Source organism: Caretta caretta, chromosome 1 (genome assembly GCF_965140235.1).
Source record: "Caretta caretta isolate rCarCar2 chromosome 1, rCarCar1.hap1, whole genome shotgun sequence".
Classification (NCBI taxonomy): domain Eukaryota; kingdom Metazoa; phylum Chordata; order Testudines; family Cheloniidae; genus Caretta; species Caretta caretta.
This window is the reverse complement of record NC_134206.1, coordinates 312,375,137-312,389,830: the sequence shown is the minus strand read 5'-3', so window position 1 is coordinate 312,389,830 and position 14,694 is coordinate 312,375,137. Positions and strand designations below refer to the sequence as shown.

General features: G+C 40.9%; 1 protein-coding gene across 1 annotated transcript; it reads right to left on the bottom strand.

Annotated features, from left to right (window-relative positions):
- Window positions 1-6,807: 6,807 nt before the first annotated feature.
- LMOD2 (leiomodin 2) lies at window positions 6,808-14,080 on the bottom strand. Its single transcript, XM_048836905.2, has 3 exons — window positions 13,686-14,080; window positions 8,107-9,480; window positions 6,808-7,241 (listed from the first exon to the last, which is right to left on the bottom strand). Exons 1-3 carry the CDS (start codon window positions 13,956-13,958, stop codon window positions 7,215-7,217), a joined length of 1,674 nt encoding a protein of 557 aa, XP_048692862.2. The 5' UTR covers window positions 13,959-14,080; the 3' UTR covers window positions 6,808-7,214.
- Window positions 14,081-14,694: the final 614 nt, after the last annotated feature.

Here is a 14,694-nt window from a genome sequence, read left to right as displayed (position 1 = left end):
CCTCATGGTTGCCCCCAGCTCAAAGTTCCAACCAAATCAGATGAGCTGCTTTTAAAACTGTGACGGCCTCTATAAAAGTTATGTGTTCCTGTTTCAAAAAGGGGTCTAACATTCTGTACTCCAGTAACTCACTTTAAAATGTCAACCTTACTATGGGCTAAGGCCTCAGGGAGGATTCAATGCCTTTGGCATATTAGTAAAGACTTTTTTTTAAAAAATCAGATCGTTATGAAGCCTGTGAATGCTTACAAGGCAGCAGCACAGAGCTGATCTCAACACTTGGAGCAAGTCCTCTGAAATGACGTGGCATTTCAGTTATACCTTCATGGATCATTTTCTAAAACGCTCCCATCATTGCACTGGCAGTGCTGCAGCTCCACCAACAGCAGTTCTGGTCTACACTGACTCCCCCCCCGCCCCCCCCCCCGATACTTTGACTCCTTCATTGCAAGTCTAACTCAGCACCCCTATTAGTGCAGTGGTGGGAGACTTTCAGAGAATTGACAGCTCAGGCAAGGCAGGGGAGAAAAGTTCTGGGACAAGCAGAGGCGAATTAGGGGTTTGGGGGGCCCTGGGCCAGAGCAAGTGGGGGCCCCTCCCCCCCTTCCACCTGCAGTCCACCTCACCCCCCAATTAGTATTTGAATGGATGACCAGTGTCCTTTTCTTTTTATGGGCCTGTTCAGCTCCCACTGTAGTCAATGGGGTAATCACACCTAACATTTTATATGCCCAAAACACTGCACAGATAGTAACTGACCAACCCTCCCAACACCCTATGTGGAAGTGGGTGAGTATTCTCTCCCTTTTACAGATGGGGAAACTAAGCCAGAAAGACCAAGGGACTTACTCAAGGCTACACACTGAGCCAATGGCAAAGCCAGGATTACTGCTCAGGACTGCCTGACTGTGCTCATTCCTTCAGGCCGCACAGCTGTACAGTGGGATTATTTCTATTGATCTCAATGGGAGTTTGAGAGCCGTGGCCGGCAGTACAGTGGTGTGACCTAAACTTCTCATACGTGTTGGGCTCCGAAACTACAGGGTCCTCCCAACCATTGTCACGGTAGCTCAGTGAAGCTGTCACCCAGACTACAGCAGCAGTTTTAATGCTACAGTGGTCTGCCCTCATTTCAATTATTGTGCATTTTTAGTTACTTCACCTCACGGAAGATACAGCAAGGACTGAAAGGTCCAGATCAGAAATATTTAGAAGTATGATGAGACGTGCATATGAAATGACATCATAAAGAAAAGTTATAGTAAGACTGACAAAGAGAATTGGGAACTTGGCTGAGGTATTCAAAAACGACAAGAGCATAGCGAACTGAGCACTCCCGCCTTTTCTCCCTGGTTGTGAAATAAGGGAACGTGCACATACAATGAAATAAAAGAGCAGTAAACAGAGACCCAGTAAAAGGAATAACCCTTCTTTGTGCAACATATAAAAACTCTTCCTTACAGTGCCTGTGAAATTAATTGCAGTAGATGTGGGTCATTTTACAGCCATGTGTACCATATGGGTATGTGAGTTAAAATGATGGTAGGGTCCCTCTGTTTCTAGGTGTAAGCTTTATCACCCAACAAGACTAGGAAGGGTTTACGCACTTTTGTACAGTTGAATATGTACATGATGTGAATGGGATGTAAAGATGGGCTCTTCCCCTTGAAGTAGTTTGTCCCTGCAAGATGCAACAATGGTCTGACTTGGTGTGGAAATTTTTATGTCTCATGTAGAGGTCCTACCTGGTTAGTCCTATAAAATTATCTCCTAGGCCCATCCTGTTGAGTGACCTCAGCCATTCTCAAGCAGAACAGATGAGGAGCCAGCAGAGATGACCCAGGCCTGCCAATGGGCAGAGCAAGGGCAAACAGCTTCAGCAGTGTTACTGAGCATGCTCAGTCCATGTGAGCATGCTCAGTAGAAACCAAGCAGCAATTTGGGGGGATTGGGGGCATGTGACCCCACATGTTCCTTCCCTACACGTCACCTCTGTTTTTTTCAGTTCCTAGTGTGCACTTGTCTTAGGAGGATAGCTCACAGGAATTCCACACATTTTCTTTTTCAATAAATGTTCTCTTACCCTCACCGAGGTAGATCTAGAACGCCTACCTGGGTGGCTTAAGAATAGCTTGCTTCCTTGGGAAACACCTTTCTCCTATTTTTTGCCAGATATTTGTTCAGGCCTCTCATAGTTGTGAGCCCTAGTGAACTGGAAGTTTAATTATTGAGTCTTATGGATTTCTGGTTTTCTGCAGCTGATGTAGGAATTCCTGTGTTTTGTAATGGGCTGTGGTCCTCTAACAGTTTAGAACTGTGCACGTACCACTGATAATTGCACCTAGATATTCAGCCAATCAGAATACTTGATTAGCTTAATCATAATAATATTTATAGCACCTTCCATCTGAGGAGCTCATAGAAACATATTTGAATTCACACTAACCCTGTTAGACAAGTCAATATTAATATCCTCAAGGGAAAACTGAGGCACACAAGTAATTTGCCCAAGAACACACAGAATCAAGAAATTCCCTGATCTGTATTTCCAAAAGATTCCAAACCCATTGTGTCCTTTGGCAGAGCACAATGGCTTGTTTATATTTTAATTACTGTCCTAGAACTCCAATGACATGTGGACATTAGGGGCTTGATTCTGCAGGGTGTTGAACATTCTGGCAGCAACGCATTTAAGCAAGAGCTTAACTGTAAGCATGTGGGTAGTTAATACGACTGCTCATGTGCTTAAAGTTAAGCACATGCTTAAGTGCTTTGCTGGTTCAGGCCAGTGGGCTCAGCACCCGACAGGATCTAGCTGTGCTGAAGGAAAAATATCTGGTAAAGCTTCCACTGATGGTGCCTTTGAAAATGCTATTGGAAATACAAATAATTTGGATATTGAAGAACTTTGAGCTAAGAATTTCACACTGTAAGGATGATTGGATGATCTTGGTCTCCTTGGGCCTGCAAGCCATTTCATCTGCAGCCTCAGACATGCTCTAATTCCAGAGTTTTCCATATGTTTTTTGGCAAATCGTCTTAAGAACATCACTCAGGGAGGCCCAACTCCTGCCCACCCCAACCAGGATCTGCATGCTACCCTCCACATGCGTGTGCAGAGTGCAGTACGAGGACCATGATATTAACCAGAACCTTTACATGAGGATATACACATGGGGTTAGAATAGAAATCATGAGATTTAAAAAAAGATGACACGTAAAATCTCATGTAACCTATACGCTGCCTTCCTATCTATAAACCTCAGCCACCTTTCCTGGACTACCAGGTAACTATGTAAAGGCTAAAGGGCCAGAGTCTGCCAACTTTGCTCACGTTGTGTAGTACTCTACTCTCCCAGTTCAGTGGGATCACACTAGAGAAAGGTACTGCTCAGTGTGAGTAAGGGTGGCAGAAGCTCCTTACTTTCCTCTTATTCATCCAACTGCAATATCTCTGCTCTTCAGTGCCTCAGTCATTTCTATGGCTAACGACAGGAAAAAATAATTTAGGGCATTCCTGGTGGAGTGGAGTAGGAGTCAGCAATTCTGCACCTAGATCCTTCTCAGTCTGTTACAGCCCAGGCAGAGCAATCTTGGTTACCTTGTCAGCTTTTCCCTTCAGCTCTTACTCACTTGGACTATCCAGTTGATATAAACAGGGAAAGGTTTGCAAGATCAGACCCCTTTTACTATGCAGGTGCTTTCTTTGCTTTGAGTTTGATCAGACAGGTAGTCTCATAGCCGCATCGCCATCACCATCCTGCAACGAATCTCAGGAAATCGGATAAGGAACATACTTCCATTCCTGGACTCCATTGTGAAGGTACTACAATCAGCTTCAAGGAGAGCAGATTACTGGATAAAGTGCAGTTGACCCGAGGATCACATTCTTTAGAGGTCGAACAGGAGGCCCAGCTTTCAGATGAAACTATTTGCCTGCCTTGGAGACTCAAGGGAATAATACAGAATGTGAACTAGGCCTGCAAGCAGGAAATGGGCCCAAGGAAAAATACATGCTTCTGGTGCTGCTTATTCCCCATGAGATTTTAAATGAGCTAGTAACATAACCCTGTCAATATTTCACTTGTGTGAGGCTTTCAAACCCTTACATAAACTCTCATGTCTCATTCTAACCTAAACAACATCTCCCAGTACATTTTTGTGTGCCTATCATTTGGTGCAAGCGGATCTAGTTAAATGCAGACAAACTGCTCTCCAGCCCCATTTGTAAGCCACCTCTGGAAGGGAGAAGATAGCAACAGCAACAGAAAGAGCAAACTTCATCAAGGCAGGGAAATCATCTGAACCTTCCCTGCAGCTGGGTGGCAAAATATTAACTAAGTGTGCCCAGAAACCTTCCCCTCTAGCACAGCTGTGAACAGAGGGCAGGATTTGCAATTTCTCCAACTGAAACTGGGAAATTTAGGTAGGCAGAATGTAATGCCCCAGATTAGAATTGGACCAGGACATAGGGTAATACTTCATTATGAAGAGTGCCATGGGATCTTGAATGACTGTAAGTGATCAGGGGCTCCTTGTTTTTACATTTTATCTATAATACTCACCTCCATCAGCACAGTGGGCCCCAGCACTGTGCAGGAATATTGAACAACTTGTCAGCAACTTGTACTTAACTTATATAAGGGTCCGTGTCCGTTTGCCTCCTCCCATTATGGCAGTTAGAATAAATGAAGTGTCTAAAATCATGGATAAATTAAGCAATGTTTACTGACCTGAAAGCTGAGTATGTGTTTTCTTGCTTTCTCTTCCCTTTTTCAGGCTTTCTATTCCCTTCACACAAACACTTTTTTTACCTGCAACTTTCCCTCATTTCTTTTTTCAGTTTGTTTTCGTTTTCTGTACATTTTTTCTCCCTTTTTATTTTCTCCTCTTCCTCTCCCTATTGGCGTATATGCTGCTTCCTTGCTTTTTCCCTTACAACCTCCATATCTTTCTTTACCTCCAAATTTCCTACACTGCCCTTTCCCTAAATCCTGCATTTGTACTTCAGACTGCTTTCCAAACACTGGCTTTCCCCCTCCATGTTTGCCTCCCATTTCACTGTAGCTCATACTTACTTCAGAATGGGTTCCTGGTGCAAAAGATCTTGGGCTCACGTACGTCCTCCTGGTTGCAGTCTCTGTTCCAGTGTAAGGTTGCCATATTGCTTCCACCCTTTAAGTATCCTGATTTCGAACTTCCATGGGCTTGAGGGAGACTGTGGATTATGCCTTGGGCCTCAAAAGCCTAAAGAATTTTAGAGGTTTCCAAAGAGTGGATAATCAGACAGACTATATTTATTGTGATACTGAGGCAAAAGGGTAAGTCATGGAAGGAGCCTAAGTCATCTATCAATTGCTTCTGATGGGTTATATTGTATATTTTAAAAGCAATTAGAAATAGAAAAGATTCATTAGTTTACGTCGTCTATCCCCCTGCCATTGTACGAGTATTGCCCACAACATAGTATTGTAGGCTTCGTCCATTCTGATTTATTTAACTCAAGCAACCTGTGTCTTTCACCTCCTGCCATATCTCAAGAATCTTATAGCTTAAGAATATTTCCAGATCTTTAGCTTACATTTATTTTTTCAGTTTCAGCTGATTATATTTGCTTGGGACAACAGAAACAATTATTTTTTATCCTTCCAATACATATAAAGAGGTAGAACAGACATTATTTAATGTTGAAACAAAATAAACGTATTTAGTTCTTTATTTTCCTCATAAACTCACATCCCTTTGAACTTCATGTCTGGCTAACTTTCTCTGAGTTCCCGCCAAATTATCATAGTGTTTCTGATAGCTGAAGTGCTCAGAACTGTAATTAATATTCTAGAGGGAGACTCACCAGTGCTGCATTGAGAGGGGCTTTCCACTATGTTGTCTGTGATATGACACCTCTGTTGCATTGATCCCAAATTCTTGTTGGTTCTCAACATATCATACTGAAAATTCATACCTAGCTTGTAGTTGAGCCCATATAACCTGGTGGTCTTTTTCAGCTTGATTGCTGGGCCTTGCTTTCCTGGTTTTGTCATCCCACTGAATCTCTGTTTGGGATTATTCCTCCTCTCCCCTCACCCCAGGTGTGTTAGCTTGCATTTGTATGAGATAGTTGTTTCCAGTGTATTTTTCAAACATCTTTTTCTCTTTGTATTAATTCTCTGTTCTCCCTGGGGTTCCCATCGCCTCTTAATTCAACACCCTCTTCCACTTCACCAATCTATTTGTTTTGTCACTCCTTTTCATTGTTATGTAAATGGCTAGGTCACTTCAAAGCCATTTTCATAATGGGAATAAGCCCAATTTCCTTAACCTTTTGGCATAATTTAGGTTCCTATTACCTGTTATCTTTGCTGCCCTACACTGCACCTTTTCTGAGGCAATAATATGCTTTCTTTGACATGTGGCATGGTGATCAGCATTGTGTACAGTATTCTACATGGAGTCTGTCTAACATTTGCTTTACAATGTAAGATCACTTCTTTTATTATATATTAGATTCCCATTGATATTTTAAGTAAGAATCTTGTTTGCCTTTTTTAATGGCTGCTGTGCTCTTGACGAAGAGTTTCAATGCATTATTTAATCAATCTAGCTATACCTGGATTTTCAAAGGTGCTGGGCACCTGCAAATCCTACTGAAGTCGATGGATGCTGTGTGTGCTAAGCAATTCTGCAAAATCAGACCTCTATGCATTTATACCAACATCTTCACCCCAGTAACTGGATGTTTAAGCAATGACACATCTGTACATGAACATCTGACCGATTTGTACTCACAGAAACTCGGGACTAAAATCGTTTTGGTTGCTTAAAAACTTCAAACCACATTTATTGTAAATTCATGAAAAAAGAAAAAAGACACAGATCACTAAACAATTACATCTCAATGTAAAGAACATGTCCAGTGACGTGCAATCAATCAGATATTGAAAAGAATATCTAAATAAACTGCTATTTCTCCAATAGAAATCTTATTAAATAAAAAAGATGTTTATTTCCATATTTACAGATTAAAAGGCTTATGCATTCTTAAAGCATTGGTTAATGTTTAATAGGTCTATCTCTTTAAAAAGAAAATAAAATATTTTAATTCTAAGAGTGCCCTTTGGAAGCAGCTCACAATATAGTCTATTTACCATAACTGAACAATTCAGTAACCTTCCCTTGACCACTGTAGAGCTTTGGTTCTTCTATATTCCATGCTTTCATCGAAGAGCTTCTGGAACTTCCACCTACAAGATAGTGGGGGTTTTTCTCATTACATTAACAATACTGGCTGGAAAAGAAGCAGCATCATGGTCTATCCAGTTATGTATATTGTGCTTTTTTAATATGACAGTGATTTACATGCATTTCTAAGGTGCCTGTCGCCATAGTACATGGATACCATTATACATATTTAGAAGTACATTCATTCACTTTGTGAAGAAGACTAGGGTACATTTACATTGGAGCTGGAGGTGTAATTTCTCTCTCATGAAGACATACCCGTGCTAACTTTAATTGAACTAGCCATGTAGCTATGGCTGCATGAGTGGCAGGAGTGGCTAGCCAACACCAGTACAATCCCATCTGAAACCCTAGGTACATACTCAGGACAGCTAGCCAATCCCACTGCCCAGGCAGCCATTCCCATCTCTTCCTCCGTAGATTAATGCTATTTTAAGAGGTGTCAGATCGAGGTGTCTTATTTCCTTGAGCAAGAAATCAAGACCATTTCACAACTCAATTCTGAAGAGAAGGCTTTGCTGAAAAAGACTAGTTTTGCCTGAAGGTGGCAAAATTTCACCTCTGGTTCATTGCTTGCTATACCCACTCTACAGCGACCCTCTACTGAGAATCCCAAGCCCCAAGAAGTCTGAACATGGGTTCTGTCAGCACCCTGGGTTCTGTCAAAACTGAGGTCAAATTAAAATGGAAAGTGTAGTCATGAAAGCAGGTTCAAATGTAAAACTGCTCCCAAATATGTACTTATGGTGATATTTCTCAAAGTATAATCTTATATTAAATATCTATGCTTTAAAATTCATTATGCATGTTTTGGATTGTGTCGTATTTGAGCCATAAACAGTTATTTAAATGTGGTCCTTTACTTACCTGCTTTAACTGTTTTATGCTGCTTCCCCGAATTGCTTCCATAAGGCTATCATGAAGAGACATTTGTGGGGTGGAGGGTCGGGTAGAGGGTCGCGATCCTTCCTCTGATTTCTTGTCTGAGACTGATCTTAAGGAATTTTTAATTTCTTTCAATATGCTATTCTCATGCTTTTTGCTTTTTTTGCCTTTTTTCTTTTTGTGTCCATTTTGTAAGGCATTCTTGGAGCTCTCCTGTTGTTTGATGACTTCAGCTATATTCCTCGTTGGTGTCTTTTTCTCTGGAACAATGAGGGGAGGAGGGGGCGGGGGTGGGGGTGGGGGTGGAGGAGGTGAAGGTGGAGCTGGAGGCTGGATTTTGACAGGCTGAGCTTTCTTAGGGAGTTTTGGAGAGGACCAAGGTGAGCTCTTAGGTGATGCGTAAGGTGAGGACCCAGGAGTTCCTTTCTGCAAGGCTTTGGTCTTTGGATTGATTGCTCCATCACAACCAGACTCTTGCTGTTTTTGCTCCTGCATACGTTTTTGCCTTTGCTTATCCATGTTTCTTGTGAGGATACTTGTCATGCTCATTCTTGGTCCAGCAAGCTCAAAGTGGTACCCTAGCTTCACCACTGTGGTATTGTCTTTCAATAGTTTAGCTATGTCCATTTCAACCTGACTGCCCATGATATGCCGTTGGTTGTGGAATCGTAGTTCTGTTAAAACCTTGTTATGCTGCAAAGCTCTCATGATGGCCAGTATCCCTTTGCCTGTGATAAAATTTGAATCAATGTTCAGACTCGTTATATACTTATTCACTTTTAACATCCCCGCAATAGCAATTGCCGCACTATCATCAGCACGAGTATTGGCCAGACTGAACATCTTAACCACTGTGTTGTTCTTGAGGGCTTGAGCGAAATGTGTAAGCATCTGTATGGTGATGTTTTCAATGTTATTTAAGTTGACTTCAGTGGTGTCAGGGTCATTGTTCCTAACTTTTTCCAAAGCATCCTCAATAACCGTTGGGTTTCCACAAGGGTGGATGGCACCCGTTTTAAAGCTTGTGTCTTCTGTGTCTTTGCCACCATCACCATTGATGACATTTTCATTTTCCTTCTGGATGTTGCATTTCTTGCGTTTCAAGTGGTCAGAACTCCTGCCGCTTTCACAAGTCACAGTCCTCTCACAAACTGCAGCATTTTCCTTTTTTTCTGAATCATCTTCATCACTTTCTTCTTCTTCTTTTTCTTCTGGTTCCTTTTTTTCTTCTGCTTCCTCTTTTTCGTCTTCTTCCTCCTCCTCTTCAGTATATGCCTCCTCGGAAATTTCACTGTTAGTTCCTGTGAAATATTCTTCCTCAGTGTCTTCTGAATTGCCGTCTTCTTGCTTTGAATCCTGAACAGGAATGTAAGTGTCAGGATTAAACATGATAGCAAAAATATTAAGCTTTACTTTGATTTTCCCCAACAGCAATTATACTTAAACTATATGAAATTAATGTTAAAGGTTTAAAATAAACTGGCAGAAGCATGGAAATTTAAGAGAACTGAAAAAATCTCATCTGATCTAATATTCTTTTTTTTTAATTTCCTCCCCTTTCTCTCAAGGCCAAATCCTTGGCATCAATTGGCTTAGTCTACTGAAGTCAAAGGAGTTATGTTGATCTACACCAGTGGAAGATCTGACCCATGACACTGCAACACAGATATACATAAAATTACCCATAAGTTGATATATTCACAATGGAATGTCAAATGGATTTTCCCTGTCTGAATTTCCATGCTCATGTGGGCTTCACTCAGACAGACTTAAAGTACTATGTTTTTCAGAGTGGCCACAACCGAACGGCTACATTTTTTATGTGCAAAATTACATGCCACTGTTTAATGACACGGAGTTTAGGTCCCCACATTTTTGCATGTCCCAAAACTCAGACTTCCATGCACAAATGCTGTATATGCATCCAAATCAGCTAAACGGCTGCCTAATTTAACACACAAATACCATTTTCACATGAAAATGTGAGCAAAAAAAGAAGGTGAATTACAATAGCTGTCCACCCAAGATTCTGGATGCACAATTTTGGGTGTGCACACTCAAACGCTGTTTGTGAAAATATGCTCTATAATGTTACACTAGCATCACTTTAATACTTTAACAAGTTCAAAATTGCGATGGGTCTGACATGCCAAATTCTGATCTCCATACAAACTGTCCCAAAGTTCAGTGGTAGCCCCAGAATTTGGGCTAGTTGCAGAGTACACAGGGCCAGCTCCATGCCAATGCACCACTATGATCTCATTTCAACTCCATTTTGACAGCTTAAGAGGCAGTAAAGTGCTGCATAGGCCTTGTGATGGTCCTTGGCATACAATTGACCATAAACCCTCTATCGCAAGAGCTCTACTCTCATAAATCCATATAAATAATCTAATAAATCCTATAAATCCATAATATTGAATTTTTAGTAAAATTCTGGGTGAAAAACAGAGGCGCTGCTTGCACTGCTTTATTAAATTGAATATGTAAATCCTTATAAAATATCACATAAGGATTGGGTCCATGCTACGTACTTACAGAGATGCTGTTTTTGACTTTGACAGGAGGCATGCAAAAAAGTTACTAAATTGGCAAACCCGCCCAACCATCAGTGTTTAAGTCCCCGCATAACTTTACATTTGCTAATTCAATTTAAACGGTGTGGTTAATGATGTGTATATATATCCCTGCAGTATTAACACCTTGCATGCTATCTCACAGTCTTGAGCAGATTTCTGTGGCAGGACACATACAAAATAGGGTTACCATCATTATCATGCTTACAGAAGTTTGACAAGGTAACAAACCACAGGCCCAATCTTACAAATGCTCTGTGTGATTCATCGGGAGCTCAAAACGTAGAATTTGCAAGATTGCTCTGATCCTAAAATGAGCTCTGTGCAGGCAGGCCCCTTTCCCCCCTCTCCCCCGCCACCCCCAAATCCTTTGACTTCAATACCACTGCCTCAATAGAGCTCATTACAGCATCAGGACCTATATCTATAATTTCAGTGCATATACAGACAGGTTTAAAAGTTGAGAATATGTCTGCTGCACAGAACATCCCCTTTGATTCCTACACATGTATCTATCTAGACATTTATAGCACGCTCTTCAGCATGGTCTCTGAGTGCCTATTCGTGACTTGAACTTTGAAGTGTACTAATTGTGACTGATTGGTAATATTCTACAGTGATTTTAAAAGATGAGTGTAAAAAGAACCCTGCTAGAATCATGTTTGAAGTGGGGGGGATTCAATTCTCTTTCATATTATATCCATCCTTTAATTTCATAACTAGCTGTAAGCATTAGCAGTAAGTTTAAAATTGCTACTCCTCTCTTTTAAATTCTTCAGTTGCTTGCTCTCTGTCATCTTGATCAGATTATATCCCAATGCACAATTGCTACAGACACCTTGGGCGAAGTCCTCACCTCACTGAAATCAATGAGAGTTTTGTTGTTGCCTTCAGTGTGGGGAAGATTTCACCTTCAGATTCCACTTTATAGACATCAGATGGCAGAGTGTTGACATTTATGGATACATTTTGTAGCTCTCTCACCTCCAGAGCAGAGAGTGTGGGTTTTACTGACACATTACAGCCTAGGCTCATACCAAATGCTAACCCAATATTGCCTTTTGGGATGGAGGTTGCTGCCAAGTCAGAAATCCTGCCTTATGGACAGGACACCAAAACTAGGACTTCTCTGGCCATTTCTTATTCCTGCCTGGATGTAAGTTAAAGATGCAGTAGAAACAAGTAAGTGGCTAATTCTGCTGTCCTGTCCAGATGTCCATATCTCATCAAAATAGGTTCTTATTTCTAAGGCTATGTGAGCTAGTGCTTAGTGTATAATGGTGGTTGTATTTGTCTACACAGACATTACAACCAGTATAACAGACACTATATGCAATCAAATCCTGTGTCCGGTGATTCTTCCCTGATTGTAAGATAACAGTATATTCATTATGCAAAGATGGTCCAACTCATTCCTGATGTAAACCCTTTGTAGTCTCAAAAAGAAAAGAAGTACTTGTGGCACCTTAGAGACTAACCAATTTATTTGAGCATGAGCTTTCGTGAGCTACAGCTAGATCCAGAGTGTTAGCATTTTTAACAGTAACTGACCTATGTGTCCAATTCTGCAACCCATAGGGCATGTCTCCTTGCAAAAATAGGTCCTTAACTCTGGTCAGCTAACTCTCACTAGCTAATTCAGGTTAAAATAGCAGTGAAGACACACAGTGACTTGGCTTTTAACTCAGGTTAGCAGCTTGAGTTCAAATCCATGCTGCCCTATAGGCTTTAACTTGAGCTGCTGACCCAAATTAAAACCCAAGTTGCTGTGTTTTCAATGCTACTTTAACCCAAGTTAGTTAGCACAGATTAGCTAACCTGTGTTAAAAACACACCTTTTTTTTTTTTTTTTTTTTTGCAGTGTAGACATACCCTTAATCCTGAAATCAATGAGACTACTTGCCAACAGCATACTACTCCCTGTGAGCAAGGGTGGCAGAGTCAGGTCCTTAATCAGCAGAACTCAGTATGGAACTTTAGCTGCAAAATCATTGGCGTTCACACAGCTAAAACTCCATGCTGTGCTTTGAAAGTTATAGTGCAGGTGTTAAAAAAAAGTCACCTTTTATGGTGCTTAATCCTGAAAGCAGTTTCCGCAAGGTGCTGGGTGGCCTCAACTCACACTGAAGTCAATGAGAATTGAGGGTGTTGAGTATCTCACAGAATCAAGTCCTGAATTATTATTACTGAGTTATACTGCTCTTGGCAACCAGCATCTATTGTTACTATTTATATAAAACTCCCTGGGACAGACTGCATGATGAATACTCTATTAATATGTTGATTGACTGAATACCAACTCCAGGCTTCTATGCTTATAAATTCCTCCAGCTGTGTTCTGATAAGACAGCACACAGTGTGCCATTGAAATAATCAGATATTGGGCCAGATTCTCAGCTGGTGTAAATCAGTATAATTCCATTGACTGCAATGGATCTATACTGAGTTACACCACACGAAAATCTGGCCAGTGGGTTCTTCTGCACTTTTTTGCCCAACCTCTCCTTTGCTAAAAATTCAGAATTCTCTTCCTGTTGATCATTCTTTCAATCTATTGCTCCTCAAAAAGCAATACTGATTATTTATTTATTTCACAAGAGGAAAAAGCAGTCTACTAGCTTCCCCCCACTCCCCAAAAGGTAATTTTCCTAACAACTTATGTGGTTGGCTAGAAGTACGCACAATTCGTGCCTAATTTTGTAAACTCACTTTAACCATTGTTATATTATGACTTATTTTAACCACTATTTTAACCACTAATCCTTTTACAGGATTTTTTTCCCAAAAGAGTTTTTAAGGCACTGCAAGACAAAAACCAAAAATCCCCTTTGCTAATTTACAGCACTCTAGCAAAAGATTGTCACTAGGACTTTTCTTTAAAATGTTGTAGTAGATCAGAAGAAAATAAAAATGGTAAATGATGGAAAGTCATTGAAGAGTGAGCCTGAATATTTCCAGGGCACTGTGAATGCTCTGAAATCCTACCTTTTCACATGCCCCCAACCTTTCTTTTTCTAGGAGTTTTCTGGTCTCTTTTTCCCAATAGGCCATCAACGCTTCCCTGCTGAAAGTTCCTGTAGGAGTTTTCTCTGTTAGATTCTTTTGTCTTTGCCCCACTGGAAGGTTACGGTCGGGCTCAATATCTTCTAGTTCCCTCTCCAGCTCCTTTAGCTCCTCGTCAGTCAGAGAAGCAAGGAGTTCATCTTCATCAATGGATTCATATTTACTAAGCTCTCTTCTGTAGCCAAAGGTAGACATGGTCCCGTTTGGTCAGGCTGATAGAAAGTTGCAATAATTAGGCATTCAAGAAAGCTGAATCAAGTGGGCTGTATCTTGTTTGGTCGGCAACTGTTTCCCTGACTAGCTGAGGCACCCTTTTAAGAGTTGTCATGGAAGCTACGACAATGCATGAAGGGATGAAAGCATGCTCTGTTTTAAGCATCAGACGTCAGCTAGACATTTGGACAGAAAGAATGTCATATCACTAGTGTTTGCAGGTCACTTAAACAGGGGGATTATTGACACATTGACCATTACCATATTTAGTGTAGCCTGAGAGCAGGAGAGTGTATTAGCCCATGTACTTAGCAGGGCAGAGGGGAATGGCAGGAAATAAAACAACAAGCATAATTACACTGACTTTGTTTTCAAGCAACAATGGAAAGGGAACAGTGAAAATGCACTTTAATTCTGAGTTGCTTGTGGGAGTGGGGAATAAAACAACTGCACAGCTGTTAAGGGAAGTTCCACTCATTTTCATGGTTATTTGGGGGACCTATAATGTTATCAGGCCAAGGCTTTGTGAAGACTTTGTAATCAGCAGTAATGTAACGTGAAGCCAAGCAGGTCAGCATTCCAGAGTTTATGGAAAGCACCACTCCAGGTGTCATACATAGCTCCTAACTGACCATACAACTGGGCTATTTATTTTCATTTCAATTTTTAAAAATGATCTGAGGGAGAATTAGAATGACAAGTTTATTTGAAGTCAATA